This window comes from Brachypodium distachyon, chromosome 2 (genome assembly GCF_000005505.3).
Source record: "Brachypodium distachyon strain Bd21 chromosome 2, Brachypodium_distachyon_v3.0, whole genome shotgun sequence".
Taxonomy (NCBI): domain Eukaryota; kingdom Viridiplantae; phylum Streptophyta; class Magnoliopsida; order Poales; family Poaceae; genus Brachypodium; species Brachypodium distachyon.
Window position 1 is genome coordinate 42,593,976 of NC_016132.3, and position 22,689 is coordinate 42,616,664.

General features: G+C 46.8%; 2 protein-coding genes across 2 annotated transcripts; both read left to right on the plus strand.

Annotated features, from left to right (window-relative positions):
• Nucleotides 1-7,068: 7,068 nt before the first annotated feature.
• Nucleotides 7,069-12,105, plus strand: LOC100832146 (aldehyde dehydrogenase family 2 member C4). The gene is made up of 7 exons (XM_003569242.4): nucleotides 7,069-7,285; nucleotides 9,899-10,041; nucleotides 10,177-10,824; nucleotides 10,936-11,073; nucleotides 11,155-11,292; nucleotides 11,403-11,464; nucleotides 11,569-12,105. The coding sequence occupies exons 1-7, from the start codon at nucleotides 7,186-7,188 to the stop codon at nucleotides 11,840-11,842; spliced, it is 1,503 nt and encodes a 500-aa protein (XP_003569290.1). The 5' UTR covers nucleotides 7,069-7,185; the 3' UTR covers nucleotides 11,843-12,105.
• Nucleotides 12,106-18,017: 5,912 nt separating this feature from the next.
• LOC100832456 (aldehyde dehydrogenase family 2 member C4) lies at nucleotides 18,018-22,333 on the plus strand. The gene is made up of 9 exons (XM_003569243.4): nucleotides 18,018-18,353; nucleotides 19,911-20,053; nucleotides 20,153-20,536; nucleotides 20,614-20,703; nucleotides 20,832-21,005; nucleotides 21,136-21,273; nucleotides 21,395-21,532; nucleotides 21,658-21,719; nucleotides 21,819-22,333. Exons 1-9 carry the CDS (start codon nucleotides 18,242-18,244, stop codon nucleotides 22,090-22,092), a joined length of 1,515 nt encoding a protein of 504 aa, XP_003569291.1. The 5' UTR covers nucleotides 18,018-18,241; the 3' UTR covers nucleotides 22,093-22,333.
• The last annotated feature ends 356 nt before the right edge of the window (nucleotides 22,334-22,689 follow it).

Genomic DNA, 22,689 nt, shown 5'->3' on the forward strand with positions numbered 1-22,689 from the left:
CATCATTTATCTCATCTAACCCAAGCAACATGAAACGTTAAGTGTGTGACCCTACGGGTTCGAGAACATGTGGACATGATCAAATATCAATAACCAATAGCGGGACCTGGATGTCCATAATAGTTCCCACATATTCCACGAAGATCTCATCGGTTGAACCACTATGTCGAGGATTCAATTAATCCAATATCCAATTCTCTTTGTCTCGCGATATATTACTTGCCCGAGATTTGATCGTCGGTATCGCCATACCTAGTTTAATCTCGTTACCGGCAAGTTCTCTTTACTCGTTCCGTAATATAATACCCCCGCAACTAAACACATTAGTCGCATGCTTGCAAGCTCATTAGGATGTTATATTACCGAGAGGGCCCAGAGATATCTCTCCGTCACAAGGAGTGACAAATCCCAGTCTTGATCCATACAACCCAACAAGCACCTTCTGGGATACCTGAAAAACACCTTTATGATCACCCAGTTACGAGATGACGGTTGATGCCCACAAAGTATTATTCCGGTACTAGGGAGTGGCATGATCTCATGGTCTAAAGAAATAATACTTGACATAATAAAACATAAGCAACTTAAACTTAAGTGACACGATCAAAAGCTATGTTTAGGTTTGGGTCTGTCCATCACATCATTCTCCTAATGATATGATCTCGTTATTAAATGACAACACATGTCTATGGTTAGGAAACCTTAACCATCTTTAATCAACGAGCTAATCTAGTAGAGGCGTATTAGGGACACGGTATTTGTTTATTTATCCACACATGTATTTGAGTTTCCAATCAATACAATTATAGCATGGGCAATAAACATTTATCAAGAACAATGAAATATGATAATAACAAATTTATTATTGCCTCTAGGGCATATTTCCAACAGTAATGGCCTGCAATGAAGCGTGAAGGTTGTCCGCCAAAGCATCGCAACAGTTCTTGATATAGCCACATGTATTGTCAAGGCCATCACGAACAGGAGGAGGGAGATCAGCGGCATACACCGGAAGCGCAATCTCTCTCCGCACCGGAAGCGCAACCTCTCTCTGTGGAGGAACTACAACAGCCGAATTACCACCTTGATCAGACCCAGTCATGGTACCATAGAGAGTTTGGCCAGGACGTGTGTGCCTCCAATCAGATCAGCCAAGCCAATCTATCCGTCCTCAAATCCAGCAGAAGTAACAGATCAAGAACTCCGTGATAAACCTATGCTCTGATACCACATGATATGACTGTGCCCAATCTTTCACGGCGTTCGTAATTGTAGCACCAAGGATAAGTCAATTCAGTGAGAACCCAAATTGCCAAACCTAGTTCTGAGGCGTTGAGTTGATCAAGATCCACTCCACGCCCGACAGCGATCAAGATCCTCTCGGATCAGCAATCAATCATAGATTTTGGTGCTCCCCTGACATGGGAACCTTTTCTATTAATCTCATGGTTTTTCCCCCCTTCAACCCAAGATCAACGACCCCTTATATAGGTGTCCCAAAAACCTGTTCGGTGGGACAAGACCCCAATCTGAAAAACACTTAAACTCTCCTAACAAAAATAATAATTAAAAACAATTCTATCTGGACCTAACTCAAACTTAAAAACAAAAACACAAGCCTAAAACGCAAGACCCATACTTTTAAATGTTCTTGGCCGTGCTCCCTTGGCCAAATCGAAATATACGTGGAGGTGTCCTGAAATTGGGATTCACTTCATCCTTCTTGGGATCAACATAAGGCACCTCAAAATAATAAAAGAACCAAGCTTAAGCACATGAGCGTGTCCTCATCAATGAGCTTGACCTCGGCGAAGATGTGTGGCTCGGCACGTAGGACGCCGGATCGGCGGGGCACGCGACGAGCTCGTGGATGTGTGGGGCAGCGACCCAGAGGGGCTAGAGACGTGTGAATGCAGAGAGAGGCCATAAAAGGATATGTCATTGTTGTGAGACGACAAGAGTTGAGACATTAATGTACTAGGGTGGCGAGAGCGGAGGCCCTTGTCGAGGTCGATGCTACAGTCCATGGCGGAGGCCGCTCGGATCCTCTCCATCGAGGACTGGGAGGCCACCTGTACTTGTTCAAATATAAAAGGAAGCCGAGGGGGTTGGCTGGACAAATGAATGTGCAAAACTTGCCACGCAGGACCTTACAGGTCGGTCCATCCATTTTGTTTTGATGTGTGCATTGAAAACACTATCTCCAAAAATTAAGATTTGCTGAAAGTTATTCTATTTTTACCAAACTTCAACACCATTTAGCTGGGCTTTTTGGACTGCACATAGGAAAGTAAATATGTCCATGTAGTGTTATTATTTTCTGGTTTTAATAATCTGGAATATTACGTGCCAGGCTGCTGGCTAGTAACTTGCAGCAAAGAGAATGCGGGAGTGTAACTAATTGATAAGGGGTGGCCCGATCTTCTCGTTGAGCTCGTAGTAGATAGATGATAACTCGCGAGACGCTGACGAATCTCTGGCTGGTCTCTTGCTGCCAATGCAACAATTCTCAACCCTATTTGATATTCGCAACACCACACATTTGCGCACGTAGCCGTCGCCGACGAAGCGGTTCTGCAATCTACCAATTCCCAGTGGAACAATAGATAGCACTTGAATCTTCAGTAGCAAAAACACCAGATCAAAACAAAGTGGTGAAGGTAAATTCCTGATCAAATCAAAGAGGAATATAATTTCAGATGAATGCTTGCAGCAGTTCAACGAAAGATTCTGAATAATCTAAACGTGGTCTCCCTAACCCTAGGCGTACCCCTTGTATATATAGACGAGGGGCAGCCCAAACACATTACAGACTCAGACTCAGACTCGACTCATACTAGATTCCGACTCAAACTAGAATTCGACTCAAACTAGAATTCGACTCAAATATGGACTCACAGATCCGGGCGCTCCTTAGACATGCTGGGCTCGTCGTAGACTGTCCTAGTGCACCTCGTACTCATACGCAACTTGTGGTGCAACCTGGGCATATCATTCTTGTCGTTGGCTGTCCCTTGCACACAAGTCATTAATTCTTCTAATTTGTATCCTTCATCTTCACTTGTGGTGCGCCTGCCTCCCTCTCCTCTCTCGCGCATATCTTGATGTTGGATATCAGCTCTTGAGGATCCGTGCCCTCATCACTAATTTGAAAAGTACAGTTTCAAAGTGCAAATGAGTCAGATTGGAGCTTTGCATATATCATCTGTAACTTCAGGGCTTGGTTTAGTTGCGAAGAATATGGACCATTCAAGGGACTTGTTACTTTTAAGATTTGAGCCTTCAGAGCGCCTCGCTGCCCAAGAAACTCTAGACCATGCATTCTTCAGAATCCAGTTCCAACCTAACCATGTTTTGATCCTGCTCCTCACAGTATCTACGCCAAGAACAAGACCTGGAGTAGTAGGTACGAGGCCAATAACAAAAGGTCGTTGTGCTGGCGGTGGTGATAAGCTGTTGTTTCAATTCGCTCATGTACGATAGCATTTCTTCTAGGAAGATTAGTGTACCAGATGACAATTATGCATTACACTACATACAAGTTGCGCGGCCCGTGAATCCGCATCCAGATCCCAGTTTTGTGATCACACTACAATGGCATTTTGACCAAGGCAGCTGTAAAGGTCTTCCGGTGACCGGTGCTTGTATTTTGCCTGGGATGTTGATGTTGCTTTCATGGAATCTGACCAAACTTAATCTTCTCAGTAAGGTCCTGTTTGTTTGAACCTAATCCCCACAAATTCAGAGGAAATGGAGAGAATACAGTTTATTTTCTACTACTATATCTTTCCAATCCCCACCATCCATAGTAAACGGGAGTTAACTGAACAAGCCCTAACGTGATTAACGTCGCGTGTTTGTAGCTCTTGAATTGTTTTCATCAGGAATCGACGCCAAATATTGATTTGTGGAAAAGAAAGTTGATTATGATTGTTGAGTTGTTGTACTTGAGAAAAAGCAAAGCGAAGAGCTAGAGCTTCTTTAAGTCGTAGGATTTGTAAAACATAGAGATAAGAAGAAAAATAATGAGATTATAGTAGTACGAACTCTTCCCCCTAGAATACACCCAAGTAGGTGTATTTTTTTTAAAAGAAAGGTGTGTATTAATTGTAGCAAGCGTCATTACAAGGGCCGATTCGGTCCACCAGAAAAGATTCAGGGACAGAACCGGACAACACATCCGGACTCACACAAGCTCTAGCGAACGCGGCAATGCCATGGGCAGCTCCATTCGCGGATCTCAGCGCCTTGTTGTGGAGTAGTCTTGAAGGGATTTGAGCAGGGTTGCCATCTCCGAGGCTAGCATGGAGATCGGTGAGCAACCCACCGAAGGGTGAGTGATCTCTTGGGCGAGGGATTGGCAGTCGGTCTCGAGGCAAACAGGCTCGTGAAGAGGTGGCGGAGCGCCAAGAGGCCGTCCCACGCGCCGAGAGCTTCCACGGAGTCGGCGCTTCAGCGTAGAAGGTGCCTGCCCAAGCCGAGCCAATGGTGGAGCCGGCGTGGTCGCGAAGGATGGCGCCCCAGGTGCCCGTCCCTCTCGCCTTGTTGAAGCTGGTGTCGACATTGAGCTTCATCCAACCCGGTGACGGTCTCGACCTATATATTGAAGAAGAAATCTGCGACACAGTTAAATGCTCGACGGCGAGTCTTAAACAACTATTCTAAATAACTCCACACTCGAACCACTGGACCACCGATACAAAACTCAATGCCCTTGAACAATGCCGCATGAGACCAGAGCTCTCTCTTCGCGATTGATGGCATGTTGAACTTGATAGACCCTCGACGTGGCAGCATCAAACACAACCGTTTCCGAAGACACTACCACACGAGATTGATGCCAGTGTTAAAATTCATCGGTTCCTTCTTGTTACGCACCTCAAGCCTCGACCACCGGTCAGCCAACGAGTCATCGGCCAAAGGAAGCCAGTCAGGTCTACCCCAACTGCGTCGTATGTACTCTTAAATCCTACGGATTGAAAAACGACAAGAATTCACATAATGTGTTTGACAACAACAGAAGAACAAAGTAATTCCAGGAAAATGTATTAAATGTATGAAATAATGGTATTTCTTCTAACGGTTTTGCTATTTCTTGGGCGACTCGATGATAACTTTTTGATTCAATCATTGAGATTTGTGTAAAATTAATGCAGGTCTGATGAATAAAAAAACATTAATTGAATGGTTACGATTGTCGACTGAATATTTCTTAGGCGACCGAGAAATAGACACTCCCTTCTCCTCTAAAGTACTGGAATGGAATCTTTATATAGGATTTTATTGTTGAAATCAAATGGCCGACAAAGTTTTTCCTAAGAATTTCAATCCGGAGTTTTCTTTGAATCGAAGGAGCAGTTTCGAGGATTCAATAGGCACGAGAACAATACTACTACCTCAATTATGTCAGGTCGTCATTGATTGTTCAAAATCAGACTTGTCGTCCCGGCTAGTTGTCAATTACTCAATTCAATCTCGCCCTCTACCTTTTCCTTTGGAATTACTAGTAAAGCTGAGCGAAGATTTTTATTATTTATTATACTAATACATGATTATTTCGTCACACTTCCTGGGGTCACTTGTTGTCCCTTGCAGTTGTACAGCAGATCGGACCCCACCCAATTCCAATCTCTTTCCCAGCGTCGCACTGCCCGCTCCCTGGTTCTGCCGTACCTTTCCCTCGTGTGTGTCCTTTGGCCAGGAGATGGCCACATCGTGAGGATTGTACCGTGCTGTCCGGCATGGGACTATGGGTCCTTCAGGGGGTCTTTGAGTTTGCCACGTCTTTCTTTGACGGGAGTTTTAGACCGGTGCTTGCGACACGTTACCAAAGCGGTGAACTTTCTCATTCCTCCTCTCGGCAATGATGAACGGAGAGCTGTAATAAACAAGCACACTTCACCTCGCCGTTTTCGCGACGACTGCTCTGCTTCTCTGCCTTTTTCTGATGCCAACAACAACTGACGACCATCGCCCGCACGCCGTTATTAATGAAAACCTTTTTGTGCTACAGCAAGCTCGAAGCTGACTTGGGACGGACGGTCTCACGTCACTCTGGCCTGTCGTGGCATTGCCGGCGACGACATGTATCTGCATCTTTCGTCAACGGTCGGCGTATCGATCGCTCTGACGCACGAGCTTCCAACGGTGCAGAGATAGCGCACGTGCAATTTGTTGAGTTCGTCACATTTGTGCATTAATTTCTGAAGACTCGCTCGATCCGTCGTCCGCTCGAAGATGCCGGCCTTCCAGAAACTTGTAATTAAATGTAAAAAGCAAATGAGCTTCCGAGATTGACAAATGGTAAAACCAAGGTTTTAGCTAGTGCTGCTGGCTTGCTGCACAAGACCAGACAGGAGTTTGTACCGCTGTACGAATAAAACAAAGACTAGTAGTACTAATTCTTCTGATCTTGGATTCAATGGATTGAATTTGAGGCCTTAACCAAGTTGTGTTCCATTTCTTTCGGAAAGGAGATGCCATTCTTTCTCGACCGGCTCTCTGCATCCACCATCCAGTGATGTTAGCCAAACTCTTGTATGAAAACATAGAACGTCAGGGGGTTCGTGTTGAGTACAACTACACAAACGAAAGGAGATCGGTCGCTCGCACGTGGCTTGGGAGAACTCGAGACTCGTGGCCTCGTTATCCTCCAATAGTTTACACCATGGTGTACGTGCCAATTGTCCCTTCCTGACACGGGCGCTCCATCCGCGCGCTAGTTAACTCGACCGATCCAGCATCTTAATGTTCAGATGCACGTTGCCGTCGATTGTTAATGGGGACGGCATCCCGATCACCCGATCAGAAAGTCCAGTACGCTTGCCACAAGACCTGATTGAAAAGGGAACGAAGGAGAGCGATACTTTTAAAGAAAAAAACATTTTTTACAACCCCACGAAATCTGGGACAAGCAATATGTGTGGGAGGGAGTAGCAGAGAAGGAAACGTACATATGCACATCTCTTCCTGTCGCTGGCAGTGGCACATAGACCCACAGAAACAACAAATCTGTCGTCTTTAATTTTGGCTCTTTTTGCCTTCGCTTCCTTTAAAAAGCTAGCTCAACCCCATAAAACAGACACACAACTCTACAGTCTACACACCTCTCTCTCTCTCTCTCTCTCTCTCTCTCTCTGTCTCTCCGAGCAGCGCAGGCGAGCGAGGAGGAGGAGGTAGCGGGCGATGGCTGCAGCGAACGGCGAGAAGGGGTTCGAGGTGCCGGAGGTGGAGATCAAGTACACCAAGCTCTTCATCAATGGCCAGTTCGTCGACGCAGCCTCCGGTGCGTATACGTTTCTTCCTCCCCTCCACTCAACCCAAGTCAAGCTCTCTTGTTCCGCTCCATTTCGGGTCAGCTTGTTTGCATGTAGCCCTCAAAGCGCGTTCCCTTCTTCTTCTTCCTCTTCCAACCAAGATTTATCCAGAAATCCTGCGGACCTTGGGAGTAAAAATCTTCGGACGCGCTGTTTTTCTTTTCTCTAAAGTCCTATCGAGATTTTTTTTAGTTGGGATATTCCCTCTCGCCATATTTTTTTAGTTGGGAGTAGATAGATGCGGACGGACGCCGTTTAACGGAGGGTAAAAACAAATCTGTTTTATTCGTGGATCAAATCCGAGGCCGATCGAGAGAGCGAGAGGTCCGGGAAACGGACAAGCTGCTTTCTCCTTGGGTTTAGGGATGAAATTTGGAATCGACGGACGGGTATCTTTGGGATGGCATCGCTTCATTAAACAACTTGTTAATTCTCCTGTGACTGCAAGCCAAAAAAAAAGAACCAGACCAGCTAGCTAGTGGAGTACGAAATTATGTATGCTGGAGTTCTTGACACGTCTCCGGATGCATTTTTTTGACTCTTACTCTTGATTTCTCGCTAGTTAGTGCGGGACACTATACATAAGCCAGTAAAATTTACGGAAATACACCTTTTCTACTCATGGTAGACAAGCTAATGTCGCGGCTGCCAATATTCCAAAGTGTAGCAAAATTAGAATTTAGAGAAGGCAAAACTAGAAACGTATGATAGGCCCGGGCGGGGTTCCTTTCTGGAATGGTACGTTGGTGATGGGCAATGCATTACAGGAATCGAGAGACCCCAGAATCCCAGATGGGCCATTCTCTCTTTTCAGAGAATACATGTGTCACCTGGCCACATGAGGAAGTAAAGTATGTAGTCCGTATGAAATTCCTGTGTTCCAAACTGGACTAGGTTATAAATTATTTTTCTGGCTGACAATTAGTCTATCTAGTGGAGTAGTGGTAGTCAACGAAGAATTAATTTCCACAAAATAAAAAAAGGTGAAGAAGAAGAAGAAAACATGACTGAGTACGACACATCGATGCACACCCTGCGATTCGGGGAAATCGCACGTGTCAGATCCGCCCATGGAAGAGTACCACTCCTCATGCGTATCCCTTTCCTGCCCCGCGCGTCCATGATGCAACTTGTCTTGGAAATTAATTCACGCATGTCTCTAATTCTTTACCCTTTTTTACTAAACCTTTTCGCAGTTCGTATATATATTCTCTCTTGCTCTATGTTTATATGTCTGAGGCTGTTCCAAGTCATGGTCGAGTCTGGAGAAGAGTAATAATTATAATGGTAGTACTACTAGTTTGGTGTTCTATGCGTTATTTTTTTCTTTTATAAACTCGGTCAAATAGTTGACAGAATTTAACTTAAAACAAACCAAAATAAATAGACAATATGAAAGGGCTTTTATATCCTCGGATTTATGGCGTACGCGTGGTTCAAGATGATAGGAGCTACTCCAAACATTATTTTCTGTTGCAAGGGTTTTGTTAGTATAGGATTCGGTCCACTACACATAGCTATAGCTTTTTTCTCTTTATGTTCTTGGTTGAAATAATGTAAAGTTCACAGAGTAATTAGCACCTATACAACTAAGGTTTTACACTTCATCGTTCCACTCTGATGTGATCAGAGCACCACGTGCAAACACAACAAAAACCACGCTGAAGTGGGTATAAGACTGATTTCGCCATCGCCACCACGGGACCTTAAAGCAAAGCAATCGTTACCCGGCCGTCGTTAATTGTTGGCCGTTAATGTACCCTCAAAAGATCGGTCGTGAAAATTACTAGTACTACTAGTTATTCCAAGAAATATACTAGTAGTATATAAACTTGACTTTGAGTCGTCACATCAGCAAACGCACGCATGCACGCTAATGAGCTCGCTAATTTACCCGACATGTGAAAACGTACGTACTTGACTTTGAGAAACACAAGCCACCGGCTGCTGCTACTTGATTAATTCATGCTTCTAGCCACCCAATTAATGCACAAACCTTTTTGTGATCTTCCAAGCTAGCCTGCTGGATGATCTTAATGTGAAATTAAGATACATCTTGCGATGGATGTAGACAAGCTAACCAACCGCATGCATGTGCAAGGCAACACACAAGTATTTTTCTGACGCGAGTATATTTTGTCTTGGTGCTACCTTTGGGCGACGCAGACCAGCTTGATCAGGAATTCAGATCCCAGCTGGTCCAGAGATCAAAACCATCGTTGAGCCTTTTGTCTGTATCTACATATATGAATGAGTGAGGACGCCCTGTGAAGGGAGTTCGCACTTCACAGGCTAGGTCGTCAGGTATGGGTCCAGTATCGATCTCCGTGTCGCGGTGATCGGATCGATCGACCTGTAGCAGCCGCCAGCCAGAAAACTTGTCATCTACATATCAGATCAATTGGCAAGGCTATATGATTGATGTTGTTAATTAGCTAGGCTTAGATTCTAGCTAGTACTGTATGTTTGTTAATTAACCGCAAGCTAGCTAGAGGCATTAAGAACAGATGAGGATATACTCCACAGTGTTGTGTGCAAATAATAAGTTATCTAAGCCACATGGATGTACGTACACTATGCAGGGAAGACGTTCGAGACCCGGGACCCACGCACCGGCGAGGTGATCGCCCGGATCGCTGAGGGAGACAAGGCCGACATCGACCTCGCCGTGAAGGCCGCCCGAGAGGCCTTCGACAACGGCCCATGGCCCAGAATGCCCGGCTGTGTAAGTACTCCATCCTTCTTCTCTCCCTGAACACCAGCGCAAGAGATTCAGCCCGTTAGACAGACTAATATGTCTACAACACATTCCAAATGACGACGGGCTTAACATTCGGCCCATGCATGTGTGGGGTTGCAGGCGCGGGGCCGGATCCTGAACAAGTTCGCGGACCTGGTGGACTCGCACATCGAGGAGCTAGCGGCGCTGGACACGGTGGACGCCGGGAAGCTCTTCATGATGGGCAAGCTGGTGGACATCCCGGGCGGCGCCAACCTTCTCCGGTACTACGCGGGCGCCGCCGACAAGATCCACGGCGAGACGCTCAAGATGACGCGCCCGCTGCACGGGTACACGCTCAAGGAGCCCCTGGGCGTCGTGGGCCACATCGTGCCCTGGAACTACCCGACCACCATGTTCTTCTTCAAGGTAAGCCCGGCCCTGGCCGCCGGCTGCACCATGGTCGTCAAGCCCGCCGAGCAGACGCCGCTCTCGGCTCTCTTCTACGCGCAGCTCGCGAAACAGGCCGGGATCCCCGACGGCGTCCTCAACGTCGTGCCGGGGTTCGGACCCACGGCTGGGGCTGCCATGTCGTCTCACATGGATGTTGACAAGATCAGCTTCACTGGGTCGACGGAGGTCGGGAGGCTGGTCATGGAGGCGGCCGCCAAGAGCAACCTCAAGTCCGTCTCGCTCGAGCTCGGCGGCAAGTCTCCGATTATTGTGTTTGATGATGCTGATCTGGACATGGCCGTGAACCTGGTTAACATGGCCACGTACACGAACAAGGTACGTACTAGCTGGTGTCCGTCACTCGGTCGTCAGATGCGAGTGATTTTGTGATGTTTGTTCAAGCAAATTAGAATGCTCAAGTTCACAATTAATCGTCCACGTATGCAGGGCGAGATCTGCGTGGCTGGGTCGCGCATATACGTGCAGGAAGGGATCTACGACGCGTTCGTGAAGAAGTCGATCGAGGTCGCAAAGAAATCGGTGGTCGGAGATCCTTTCAACCCGCATGTACATCAAGGACCTCAGGTACCGATCATGACATTTCATCTACCTATATGTGCACTGTTGAGAGAAGGAAAGCTCACTTATGCACAAAACGCAATGAAGGTTGACAAGGACCAATACGAGAAGGTTCTCAAGTACATCGAGGTCGGTAAGCGCGAAGGCGCCACGCTGCTCACCGGAGGGAAGCCCTGCGGCGACAAGGGGTACTACATCGAGCCCACCATCTTCACAGACGTCAAGGTATAATTCCTCCCAACTCCTCAATCCTCAGTACCCGATGCATGAACAATATATTTTCGGGAAGGAAAACATGCTAAATTGTGCTGAAAATGATTCTGTCACGTGAGCAGGAGGACATGGCTATCGCGCAAGAGGAGATCTTCGGGCCTGTGATGTCTCTCATGAAATTCAAGTAGGCGCGCATTTAGATCAAGTTTCCCTTTTTTCCTGAACATTTCCAGCCTGACAGTACGGTAGGCAGGCACACAGATGAAACTGAACTGTTTGTCAATGCAGGACGGTGGAGGAGGCGATTCAGAAGGCGAACAACACCCGGTACGGGCTGGCAGCCGGCGTGGTGACCAAGAACATCGACATCGCCAACACGGTGTCGCGGTCGGTGAGGGCAGGGGTCATCTGGATCAACTGCTACTTCGCCTTCGACAACGACTGCCCCTTCGGCGGGTGCAAGATGAGCGGCTTCGGCAAGGACATGGGCATGGACGCCCTGGACAAGTACATGCACACCAAGACGGTCGTCACTCCACTCTACAACACGCCCTGGCTCTGATCTGAACCGAATCTCAATCCATCGGGTCATGGATAGCACATGAATTAATTGTTGTGACAGGGTAAAAAGGATTGGGTTTATACGGCTGACGCCTGGGTTACTTGTTTTCGTTTTTGTTTACACTTTGCTTGGATCAGAGTGTATCGTGTTTTTCTTCCCAGCACAATAAGCACACAGGTTACGGTTACTTGGGCTCTGCTCTGATCTGCTTGTAAGGGCATGTTTATTTATTTAGTCGGGGGGGTAAGGACATTTTTCAGTCTTTTTTTCCCCTCCGAAGGGCATGCTCTCACAATTCTATCGAGACAGCGGAAAATAAACAACACAAAGTACTTGCCTCTTTTCAAAAAATAAGGCGTATACCTCTTGTTGACTGCCAAAATATTTATTAACCAAGCTTGTAGAAAAATATATTAATGTCTACATCGTCAATTTTTTTTTTTGACGGAACCTCGTCAAGAGGGCAAAGTGCTCCTGCATTTCATTAAGAAGAATAGAGCGGCTCTTATAAGCAACACCGTAAAAACACACAGCGACGACAAAGGATAGAAACTCTCGTCACCATATGAGAAGAGATCGAAGCTGCAACACAACGCACCAAGGTCTGGGACCACCATCCCGACATCCACTAATCTCACGTCAGCCACAACGCCGCACAACTCGGACACCTTGCAGCCCTAGCTACACAAGAAGACCGCTCGATCAGGGGCCGCCACCTCGACATGCCAGTTCGACCAAACCTAGACAGGTCGAGTCAACAAAGCCGACGAAGCTCACTACCCATGTACATCCCCCCCCCCCCCCCCACCATGCTGAATGACGGCGTCACCACCTTCGGCAGTGGGGCCGGCGGCGGCAAGGGGAGGTCAGGTGTGTGTCTAACATTGCCAAATCATAATTGATAGCCAGATCCATTATCAAAAAAATGTTTTCATAGTGTATTGATTTGATAAAGTAGATATTAATATCTTTGAGCTGTTTTATGGTACCCAGAATTGAGTACAGGCCGTTGATTCTCCAAGATTCAACGGCCCATGTCGCGGTATACTTTGGTACCAAGCAAACAATATATGTGCACTGCAGGGTCGGGTAAAACAGTATAGAGGGTAGTTTAGGGACTTCATAACTTTTTTAGCCCATCCCCGCACGGGTCGAATGGCCCGCACCCGAAACATGTTGAGGGCCTCTTTGATTCAAAATAATTTCCTAGGAAATTTGGAGAATTCTATTCCTAAGGAATTTTTCCTTTATAGGTCATTTGATTTGCAGGATTTGAAACCATAGAAATATTTCCGATGGACTAGTTTGTATGCAATTTCAAAGGAATTTTTCATGAGGTTCAACCTCATGGAAAATTTATTTTGTCTCCATGACAACTATATATGAGTAGCACATAATTCTTTAAGCAAATCCTGTATATTTTTTTGTGGTGCGATCAGATAACTTCTACCACATATTTCTATATTTTAAATTCTTGTAGGATTCAACATGCCATGACAAACAAATCCTACATTTTTTATATTCCTATGTGTTTGAACCTGCGAATCAAAGAGGCCTTGGATTTTTTTTTCATCCCATTTTGTTTCCCTTTTCCTCTTCTCCCCGTCTCCCACACAGCCACCGACGAGGTATATGTTTTCGAAGCGTCGCCTCCCATCCCAGCCGTCATTGCCGTCCTGGCACCAGCTAAGTTGGCCACACCATCCAAACCCGTTGATTCTGTCTACCGCTGTGGCCCGTTGAGTCCGAGATGGGGAGCACTAGCACCGCCGCTCGGGCCCAACATCAGGTTTCTGGCGAGGGCTTTCCGGCGAGGTCAACGATGACTTTGGCCACCAGTGCTGGCTTTCCGGCGAGATCGACGAGGGCTTGAGAAGACATGACATGCCAACGAGGTCCACGAGAGATGGGGCCAGTGGCATGGTCGACAGACAGTGGCTTGTCGGCGAGTTCAACAACGGCTATAGCCATCATGACCAGCATGCACAGAGGGGATCGGTCACCTGAAGACACCAAGTGGGCTTGCAACTTAGGATCCAAAAAGAAAAATACTCCCTCAGATCCATAATAAATGTGGCGGACCCAGGATAAAATTTAAGGGGTGGCGTAGTTTACGGAAAGAAAAAAAACCATGTGCACTATATAAAAGCTCATTGTAATGCTAGGTATATATTACTTCGAAGGAGGAGCTGCAGTGTGTGCCCTGCCGCTTGCCGCCGGGAGGAATAACTGAAAAAGGAAACGTCTGCTCTGAACGTCAGGAACATATTATTTTTTTAGGGGAAGCCACCACTTTATTTAAACTTGAATACGAGTAGGGATACAAAAGAGGTCTGGCGACACTAGCAGCCAAACGTGGTGACCTGCATCAAGCGAGGAAGCAGCCCTCGCCAGGCCATGAGCATCTACATTGGATGTTCTCCGCTCATGGACAAAACTGACAGAAGCAAAACTAGAAGAATTGAGATTGATCTCCTGCAGCACTGGAGCGAAGCGGCCCTTGAAAACTTCCTCCATGGCCTTAATAACTTCGAGGCAGTCAGACGCAACCCGGATGCTTGTCAACTGGAGATCTTCAGCCAGCGCCAACGCTTCACGACAGGCGAGGGCTTCTAGAGTTCCTGGGTCAGTGATGCCCGGGAAGACCAGGGCAGAAGAGCCCAGGAGCACGCTGGAGTCATCTCTGCACACTGCAGCAACTGCGCCGGCATTAGTCTGCGCCGGCATTAGTATGCTTCGACAGTGCCGCATCAACATTGATCTTGGCGAGGCCCGGTGGGGGAGGAAGCCATCGCTTGGGTGGTTCCACCGGGCACGGGCCTCAAGCTTTCGGCTTCCTTGTCGGTGGAGGGTCTAAATCTCAGAGGAAAGCCTCCACAAAGCAGTGCGTCGACAAGGGGCTCTAAAAGATCCCCTCATGTATGACTTTCCGGCGAGCGTACCAAATGGCCCAGAGCGTGACAAAACAACGCGTGATCTCATCCTGCTTCAATGTTGAGATCATGGAGAAAATCCACTGCTTTGCCTCAGGTTCCGCAGTGCGTTCCATGTGCTCCGTCAGGCTCTCGGGGGCCAAAGCCCAGACACTTCTGCTCATAGCGCACTCGAGCAGGGAGTGTCGCCATAAATCCTCTTCCCCGCAGACAGCACAAGCGCTGGTTGGAGCCATGTTTCGCCTGTGGCGGACATCACCGGTGAGGATGGACGTCTTCGCCAGGCGCCAAAGGAACACACGCTGCTTCGAAGGAACATGCACCTTCCAGAAGGCCGTCCAGTTCTTCCTTTCGCCCGATTGATCCGAGCTCGTGGCCTGAACGTCAGGAATAGATGGATCAGTTTCCCCCGATGGATAGACATATATGCCGGAGTCAGGCCTGCCCAGCCCACCGGTCCGTGCAGCCCATCCCAATTAGCAGGCACAATGTCTATTTAAACCATATACCAGTTAGCAGCTCGTCCCATTTCTGGACCGTATTTTAGGTGTGGCGGATTCCGTGCGTGGTTGTATTGGTCGGTCCGTCCCTGTGTCAGGCATTTAGTATTGCAAACTTGTATTAAATCTTGCTGTCAACAAAAAACTTGTATTAAATCTTCGACACACTTAATATGGATCGGAGTGATACACTGTTAATGTGCAACTCTGTGACCGGCCATTCGCCGGAGATTGCGCAACACGAAAAACGCTCGGAGCGGCTTAATCTTCTGTTCAGTTCAATTCCGCGAGGCGACCGGTATGTCGAGGTTGGCGACACGTGCTCGGTGTTCAAGGTCGTGGCCAGGAAGCACTGTATTCAATCTTTCATAGAAGTATAGTTGCACTGGCTCCTGGCTTTCCCGGTTCCAATTAGCCTCCGCGATTTCGTGCTGACGTCCCGCGGCGGCGGCTTCTTGGGTCTTCTTTTTCAGAAAGTGTTTCAACAGACATAAGTAACTTAGACTAACAATCGTTGAGTGTCATGTGCAGTCCCCCTATGTTAATCGTACTTAATGTATCATATTCTGCGCATGGACCTGTTAACAAATAATTTGCCTGGTACACGACTTTTTAATTTGATTTGAGATAGCTGACCAAATATTCCATGTTGGTTATTTTACAAGATAGTTCTATTCGGATCGAATACCATCTTTCAAATCACCTTACTACTAAAATCCAGGATAATTGAGGCGCCTTCCAAAAGGATTCTCTCGATCAAGTCGTTGCTGACCGACAGCGAGGTGCTCCCGGATAATTCCACCGCCTAAAAACCATAGAGTTGGTCAGTAGTACTACCCAATAAAAGTTCTGCTGGGAGTTGGATTATTTATCAAGTGCTAGATCAACCAAGTTTCTGAGTTCTGTTTGCTCGATCTATCTTGAGACGCGGCCGATGATAGCGTCGCAGATAATACTATGTGCACACATTTTGCTAATGCAATACGGCTCCTTGGAGATGAAGCGGTGTGTAGCTAGCATAGCGGCGGCCATGCTTCCATCATAGCTGCAATCACGCTCGGCCCAAGTCAATTAACCTCTGATTACGCGGCCGGAAAAAGAAACGAAGCACGTCCGGCTATCATGATCTGTACACATTGCATTACGTTCAGAAAACAATTAAGCAACTGCTCCCTAGCTGTCAGTGAGGACTTAAACAACTTGTTGCTCGTCGATCTCCTTATATATCCAGGAACTCGGTCCTTTTTTTTTGCGAGAAGGAACTCGGTCCATTATTTGGGTTAATTTGCATTATGTGGCCGCACCAGTGCATAAATCAAACTCCGCGGAAATTTTAGGACTGCCTTCTCGAATAACGGCAACAGCGTGTCCACGTCGCCACAGATCGGTGGTGTATCTCATTTCGTCACAGGCTGGAGAAATCAGAAAGTGATGGATGATGCCTTCAACTGGAAGTGATGCCGTAGTTCTTATTTTATTTTATTTTGAAAAAAAGGACATTGCCCAGCCTCTGCAAGTTTCCGTATCTTTTATACTCTATTTGTCTGATGAATTTTAATTGTTAAATCAGACCTTTGACCAGCAATTATTCCATTTTGCATATATTTTAGTTAATCGAATTAATCGATGCCACTCAACTAGTATTGAGACAATGATTGACAGTGATATTTATGTAGCTATGTGAACGAAACTCCTTTGGAATTGAAATGAAACTGTTTTTGAATGTGCCCCCCTTTCGACGTGTACCATGTCAACTTGCCACCTAGGTAGGTCAAACGGGTCAGAACCAGCTTGAAACCCCGCGTGTGCCACTTAAAATAAAATTAGGACCTAAATGTGCGATTTCATAATTTTAGGACTAAACTGACACCTGCTCAACAATAATAGGACAGCGAGTGCATTTACCTCTTGAAATTTCAAGGTCTGTGATGTCCAACCATCTTAACTCTTTCGCCTCGCAAGCTATCTCCCGGTTTGTTAAGGAATTAATGGTTGCTGCATGTAGCTAGGCTCGTAGTTGATCCAACTCCACACGGTTCGATAGAATTTGCTTCGCACCCACTTGGAAATACAGAGGAGCGACATGTGGTATGTGACCATGATCAACAACAGTATTGCTTGACCCGTAAATCAGACTCCAACCTTGTCGATGAACGGTTGAAATTAAGATGACTTTCGCAAACTCTGCATGTCGAGTGAGTTGATGACTCGAAGGTAACAATTGACATGGAGATCTCATAGACATGACGAATAAGAGGGGATCCCCTGCCGCATGCCCCTTTCGTATGGTTGACACGGGATCCTTTAATCACAAAAATACTACTCCGTACCATACACATAAGGAACGGAGGGCGGGAGGGGAGAAATCAAGAAAGATACCATCCATTTTCAAAATGATTTCTACTAGTACGATTGTCTGTGTAGACAAAGAGTGACTTTTTTTCTCTCTCTGTATTGTGTAGTTTCAAATTTATAACGAAAAGAACAGAGATGCCACTCACTAATATAGAAGAAAATAGTACTGTACTTGAGATATTCTCCAGATAAATGCGGCAGATCTTATAACACCCAAGAACACGACATGGAGCAAGCACACTTATCCCGATGCGAGGGTGTAACGTGGGCCATTTGTTTGGACGAAGGTGACAGATGAAAGAGTTGACCAGCCGGCGGCTGCGTGCATGGAACAAATCACCATCGATCTATCAAGTGGAACGCTTCAACTCAACTAGCTAACGAACAACAACAGGGTGGAGGAAGTAAAGTCCATCGAAAGTACTCCATCTTCTTTCAGCCAAGCTGTAGCTAGAGCCTAGAGCCCATAGCCCCTCTATATAAGAACCCCAAGGTCTCCAAGGCTCTTTCGTTCCCTCCCATAGAGGAAGAGGAAGAGAAACACAGCAAGAGCCAGCCAAATTAGCTAATTACAAGCTTGTGTTGCTGAGTCGAGACACGCATATATCGCAATGGGAAGCAACGAGGGAGGAGCGTGCGACGGGAAGGCCGGCTCCGTGGTGGTGCCGGAGATCAAGTTCACCAAGCTCTTCATCAACGGCGAGTTCGTCGACGCCGCCTCGGGTAAGTCATAATAATTAACCTATCTTGTCTTTGCTTCCATTTGATTCAGTGTTCTCCAGTTGATGCGAGGAGCCCATGCATGCATGATGACTAATCTGGTCTCACGCACAAAATTAAACAAACGAAAACCGAAAAGTTCCGTTCATGTTCTTCTAACTGCAGCAGTACTATATACTATCTTTCCCAAATTTTTGTTAGCCGAACTAATGTTCAGTTTGCAGTTCGCTGAACTATTTTTTAGAGGAACTTATTCTATAATCAACTAGTATCAAAATACAGAGTATTAGCTAGCAGATGATAAAATAGACAAATGCTAATTCGAACAGATAGATTAACATAACTGATCATTAAGGCCGGGAAGATCCCTTTTCGGAAGAAAAAAAACTGATCATTAAGGCCGGACAAGCGTTATGAGAAAGATGCTATAAGACGCCTTCCCGGGCCAACTTGCACGTCATATGCAGAGTTTGTTTGTGCAACCATCGATCGGATTGATCAGACGAGGAAAAGCCAAATGGATTTTGGCTTTGCTACCGATTGGGATCAGCGGCGCTGTTGTTTCCGAAGACCGACTTGAAAAATCGGCACAGAGATCACTCCGTTTCAAAATATAGGGTGTACAACTTTTATTAATTGTTAAATTTTTTGAATTTTATTAAGCTTATAGCGACATGCATGGACATATACAATGTCAAACCAAGATATATAGTACTTCCAAAATATATTTATAATGATCTAGTGATTTTTTTTGAACCAAATGATCTAATGATTTTCATTTGGCAATACATACATTCTTATTTTTTGTTACAAGGTTGATCATATTTAGAAAGTTGCACAGCAAACCAAAATTATATGTTCTATATTTTGAAACGAAGGAAATATTTTTCTTTAGAAATAAATAAAGAAGAAATGATGCAACGAATCGCCGCCCTCTGTTTTACTTGAAGGAGAATGGTGCTACGTGGACCAAATAATCCTCTTAACTTAATAAAACTAGTTTGTGACGCCACGTTAGCTTGTCGCTATGCTGAGGGAGAGGAAATAATGCACATTGACTTTGTAAAAATATAAACATATATTCACTGATTTGCTGCAAGTTTTTTTGGGTCTAGGCCACAAATGTACGAAATATGTGCTGTTTAAGCTTGGCGACCCAAGTACTCACGCAGATGGCATACCGTACGTACGTAGGAAGAGAAGAGAACCACACATACTCCAATTATTAGTGATTTTTCTTTGTGGAATATCTCGCCGATGATCGAACCTGGTGAAGCCCCTAGTCTTTGTCACACGTTCACGAGATTCTCAACCGGGGGAGTTGTGCCCATCACCCCAGTGACTTAACGGAATTGGAGTACTCCCAGGTCATATACGAGTAATTTATCTGCTACAGGGGTCTTCCTTCCGATCGCTCGCCTTTGATATTTATAATTGCCGCCACAGCCAGGCGCCAGCCACTGGAGGTTGCTACCGGGTTTCGTCGATCGACCGATGTTGACTCGTGGAATATTATGAAATGTGATCTTGTCCCCCCTGTGGGCTTTTATTTTTATACAGGCAAGACTTTCGAGACGAGGGACCCACGGACAGGCGACGTGCTGGCCCACGTCGCAGAGGCGGATAAAGCCGACGTGGACATCGCCGTCCACGCCGCCAGGGAGGCCTTCGAGCATGGCAAGTGGCCCCGCATGTCAGGCTACGTACGTAACGACCCCGCTGACCCGGTCAACTCACTGTAGCTAAGCTAGCTTCTCCGGCAAACTGACTGACTGACTGACAATGTGGGGGCATGGATGCAGGAGAGGGGCAGGGTGATGAACAAGCTGGCGGACCTGATGGAGCAGCACACGGAGGAGCTGGCGCTGCTGGACGGCGCGGACGCCGGGAAGCTGCTGCTGCTGGGCAAGATCATCGACATCCCCGCCGCGGTGCAGATGCTGCGCTACTACGCCGGCGGCGCCGACAAGATCCACGGCGAGTCGCTGCGGGTGTCCGGAAAGTACCAGGGGTACACGCTCAAGGAGCCCATCGGCGTCGTCGGCGTCATCATCCCCTGGAACTTCCCCAGCCTCATGTTCTTCCTCAAGATCAGCCCGGCGCTCGCCGCTGGCTGCACCGTCGTCGTCAAGCCCGCCGAGCAGACGCCCCTCTCCGCGCTCTACTATGCCCACCTTGCCAAGCTGGTAATTTATTTGTTCATGGCCCCTTTCAAATTTCAATTCTGTCCATGTTAAGAGTCAAGACTGAATATGTCGTTCAGGCCGGCATTCCGGACGGAGTGATCAATGTCGTCCCCGGCTTCGGACCGACCGCCGGCGCGGCCATCGCCTCCCACATGGACGTTGACAGCGTGAGCACAATGATCATTATTTTACCTGCAAGCAGTCACAATTTTCACACTCTGCATTCATTTTAATGAATAATAACGTTTCACACCTCACACGCTTTGTCTGTCTGGCATCTTCTGATTTATGTCAGGTTGCCTTCACTGGCTCTGGAGAAGTCGGACGGCTCATCATGGAGGCGTCTGCACGGAGCAACCTGAAAACGGTTTCACTGGAACTCGGCGGCAAGTCACCTCTGATTATCTTCGACGACGCCGACATCGACATGGCGGTCGAGCTGTCAAGGCTTGCCATATTCTTCAACAAGGTGCGTAATGCATGCCGTTTTGTTCAACAAACATAGTGTTATCGATCGAGGTTCTGAAAGTAAATAAAATGTCTACAGAGAGCAACAGACTGACCATATATATTGCTCTGATCTGAATCTCAACTTTCAGGGAGAGGTTTGTGTCGCCGGGTCTCGTGTTTATGTTCAGGAAGGGATCTACGACGAGTTCGTCAAGAAGGCCGTCGTGGCTGCCCAGAACTGGAAAGTTGGAGACCCGTTCGATGTCACCACCAACATGGGACCCCAGGTAACATCATGCCTGCTTTTTCATAAGTTCCATTCAAATTAGAGGAATGCGCGCCAAAAGACAAAGTAGTCGAAATCATGGCCTAAGAGGAAGTGGTAAGCATTGCGGTCCCTGGATTCAGGTTGATAAGGAGCAATTCGAGAGGGTGCTAAGGTACATCGATCTTGGCAAGAGCGAGGGAGCGACTCTGCTCACCGGCGGCAAACCCGCGGCTGACAAAGGGTACTACATCGAGCCAACCATATTTGCAGATGTCAAGGTAACTTCTACAGGCTACTACGTACAATACAACAGAGAATTGTGCCAGATAATTTGCACCAGGTCCCCTGCATTTGGACAGCCAAAGTGACACACTAACACGTTCTCGGTGGGTTAATTCTCCAGGAGGATATGCAGATCGCGCAAGACGAGATCTTTGGCCCCGTGATGTCCCTCATGAAGTTCAAGTATGTATGCCAGAAAATTTCCAAATGACAAATATATATTCCACGAATTATGAACTGTAAGTGTCTGACCAAGTGCCGTTGTCGTTTGTGTCTGGGCAGGACGATCGATGAGGCGATAGAGAAGGCCAACTGCACCAAGTACGGCCTGGCCGCCGGGATCATCACCAAGGATCTGAACATCGCCAACCGGGTGTCGAGGTCGGTGCGCGCCGGGACCGTGTGGGTGAACTGCTACTTCGCCTTCGACCCCGAGGCGCCCTTCGGCGGGTATAAGATGAGCGGCTTCGGCCGGGACCAAGGGATGATGGCCATCGACAAGTACATGCAGGTCAAGAGCGTCATCACCGCTGTCCCTGACTCGCCTTGGTATTAGCTAGTCATGACACTGATCTGTGTGCTGTGTACATGCTTCCTTCCTGCCTGAGTGCTCCTTGCGTAGTCCTTTGGTGGATCTGTGCCTTGTGTGTTTGCTGGTTGTGTGCCAAGTTGTTGTGATCGATGGAATAGCTAGTGATTCCTTTCTGATAATATTCTGGTTGGGTTTGCATATTGTATCATTATGTTAAGATGTTCTTAAAAGTAAAAAACCCTTTTGAAGGGCATACATCCTCCTAGTTTTAGGGTGACTAAACATAATTCTTTCCGGCGTACTTTGTCTTCACTAATGCGCTCTCGGGATCAACTTCCCGATCAGTCACCCATTCTCCAAGCGAAGCACGCTTTGACGCTTAACTTTGAGGTTCTTCCGGATGGACCTTCAACAAAAAAAGATACACCTTGTTGGTATAGGTAGTCTATCAATCCTATTAAGGTATATGCCAATATGTCACACAACATTTTACGATTTAGTCAACTACAAAAACATATCAAGCGAGGAAAAATTCATCATTTTTCAGTTTAACAAAAAAAAAATGCAAGTTTCGAAGAATTGTAAAAATCATGTAGAGAAGGGGTGCATGCTTATCCTTAT

What these genes read in the sequence shown, in the direction of transcription:
- LOC100832456 (XM_003569243.4), top strand. Translation starts at nt 18,242, where the DNA reads ATGGGAAGCAACGAGGGAGGAGCGTGCGACGGGAAGGCCGGCTCCGTG. An exon ending in GGCCCCGCATGTCAGGCTAC is followed by an intron (nt 20,054 to 20,152) that starts GTACGTAACGAC and finishes GCATGGATGCAG; the next exon opens with GAGAGGGGCAGGGTGATGAA. An exon ending in CCACCAACATGGGACCCCAG is followed by an intron (nt 21,274 to 21,394) that starts GTAACATCATGC and finishes CCCTGGATTCAG; the next exon opens with GTTGATAAGGAGCAATTCGA.
- LOC100832146 (XM_003569242.4), top strand. Translation starts at nt 7,186, where the DNA reads ATGGCTGCAGCGAACGGCGAGAAGGGGTTCGAGGTGCCGGAGGTGGAG. An exon ending in GGCCCAGAATGCCCGGCTGT is followed by an intron (nt 10,042 to 10,176) that starts GTAAGTACTCCA and finishes GTGGGGTTGCAG; the next exon opens with GCGCGGGGCCGGATCCTGAA. An exon ending in CCATCTTCACAGACGTCAAG is followed by an intron (nt 11,293 to 11,402) that starts GTATAATTCCTC and finishes TCACGTGAGCAG; the next exon opens with GAGGACATGGCTATCGCGCA.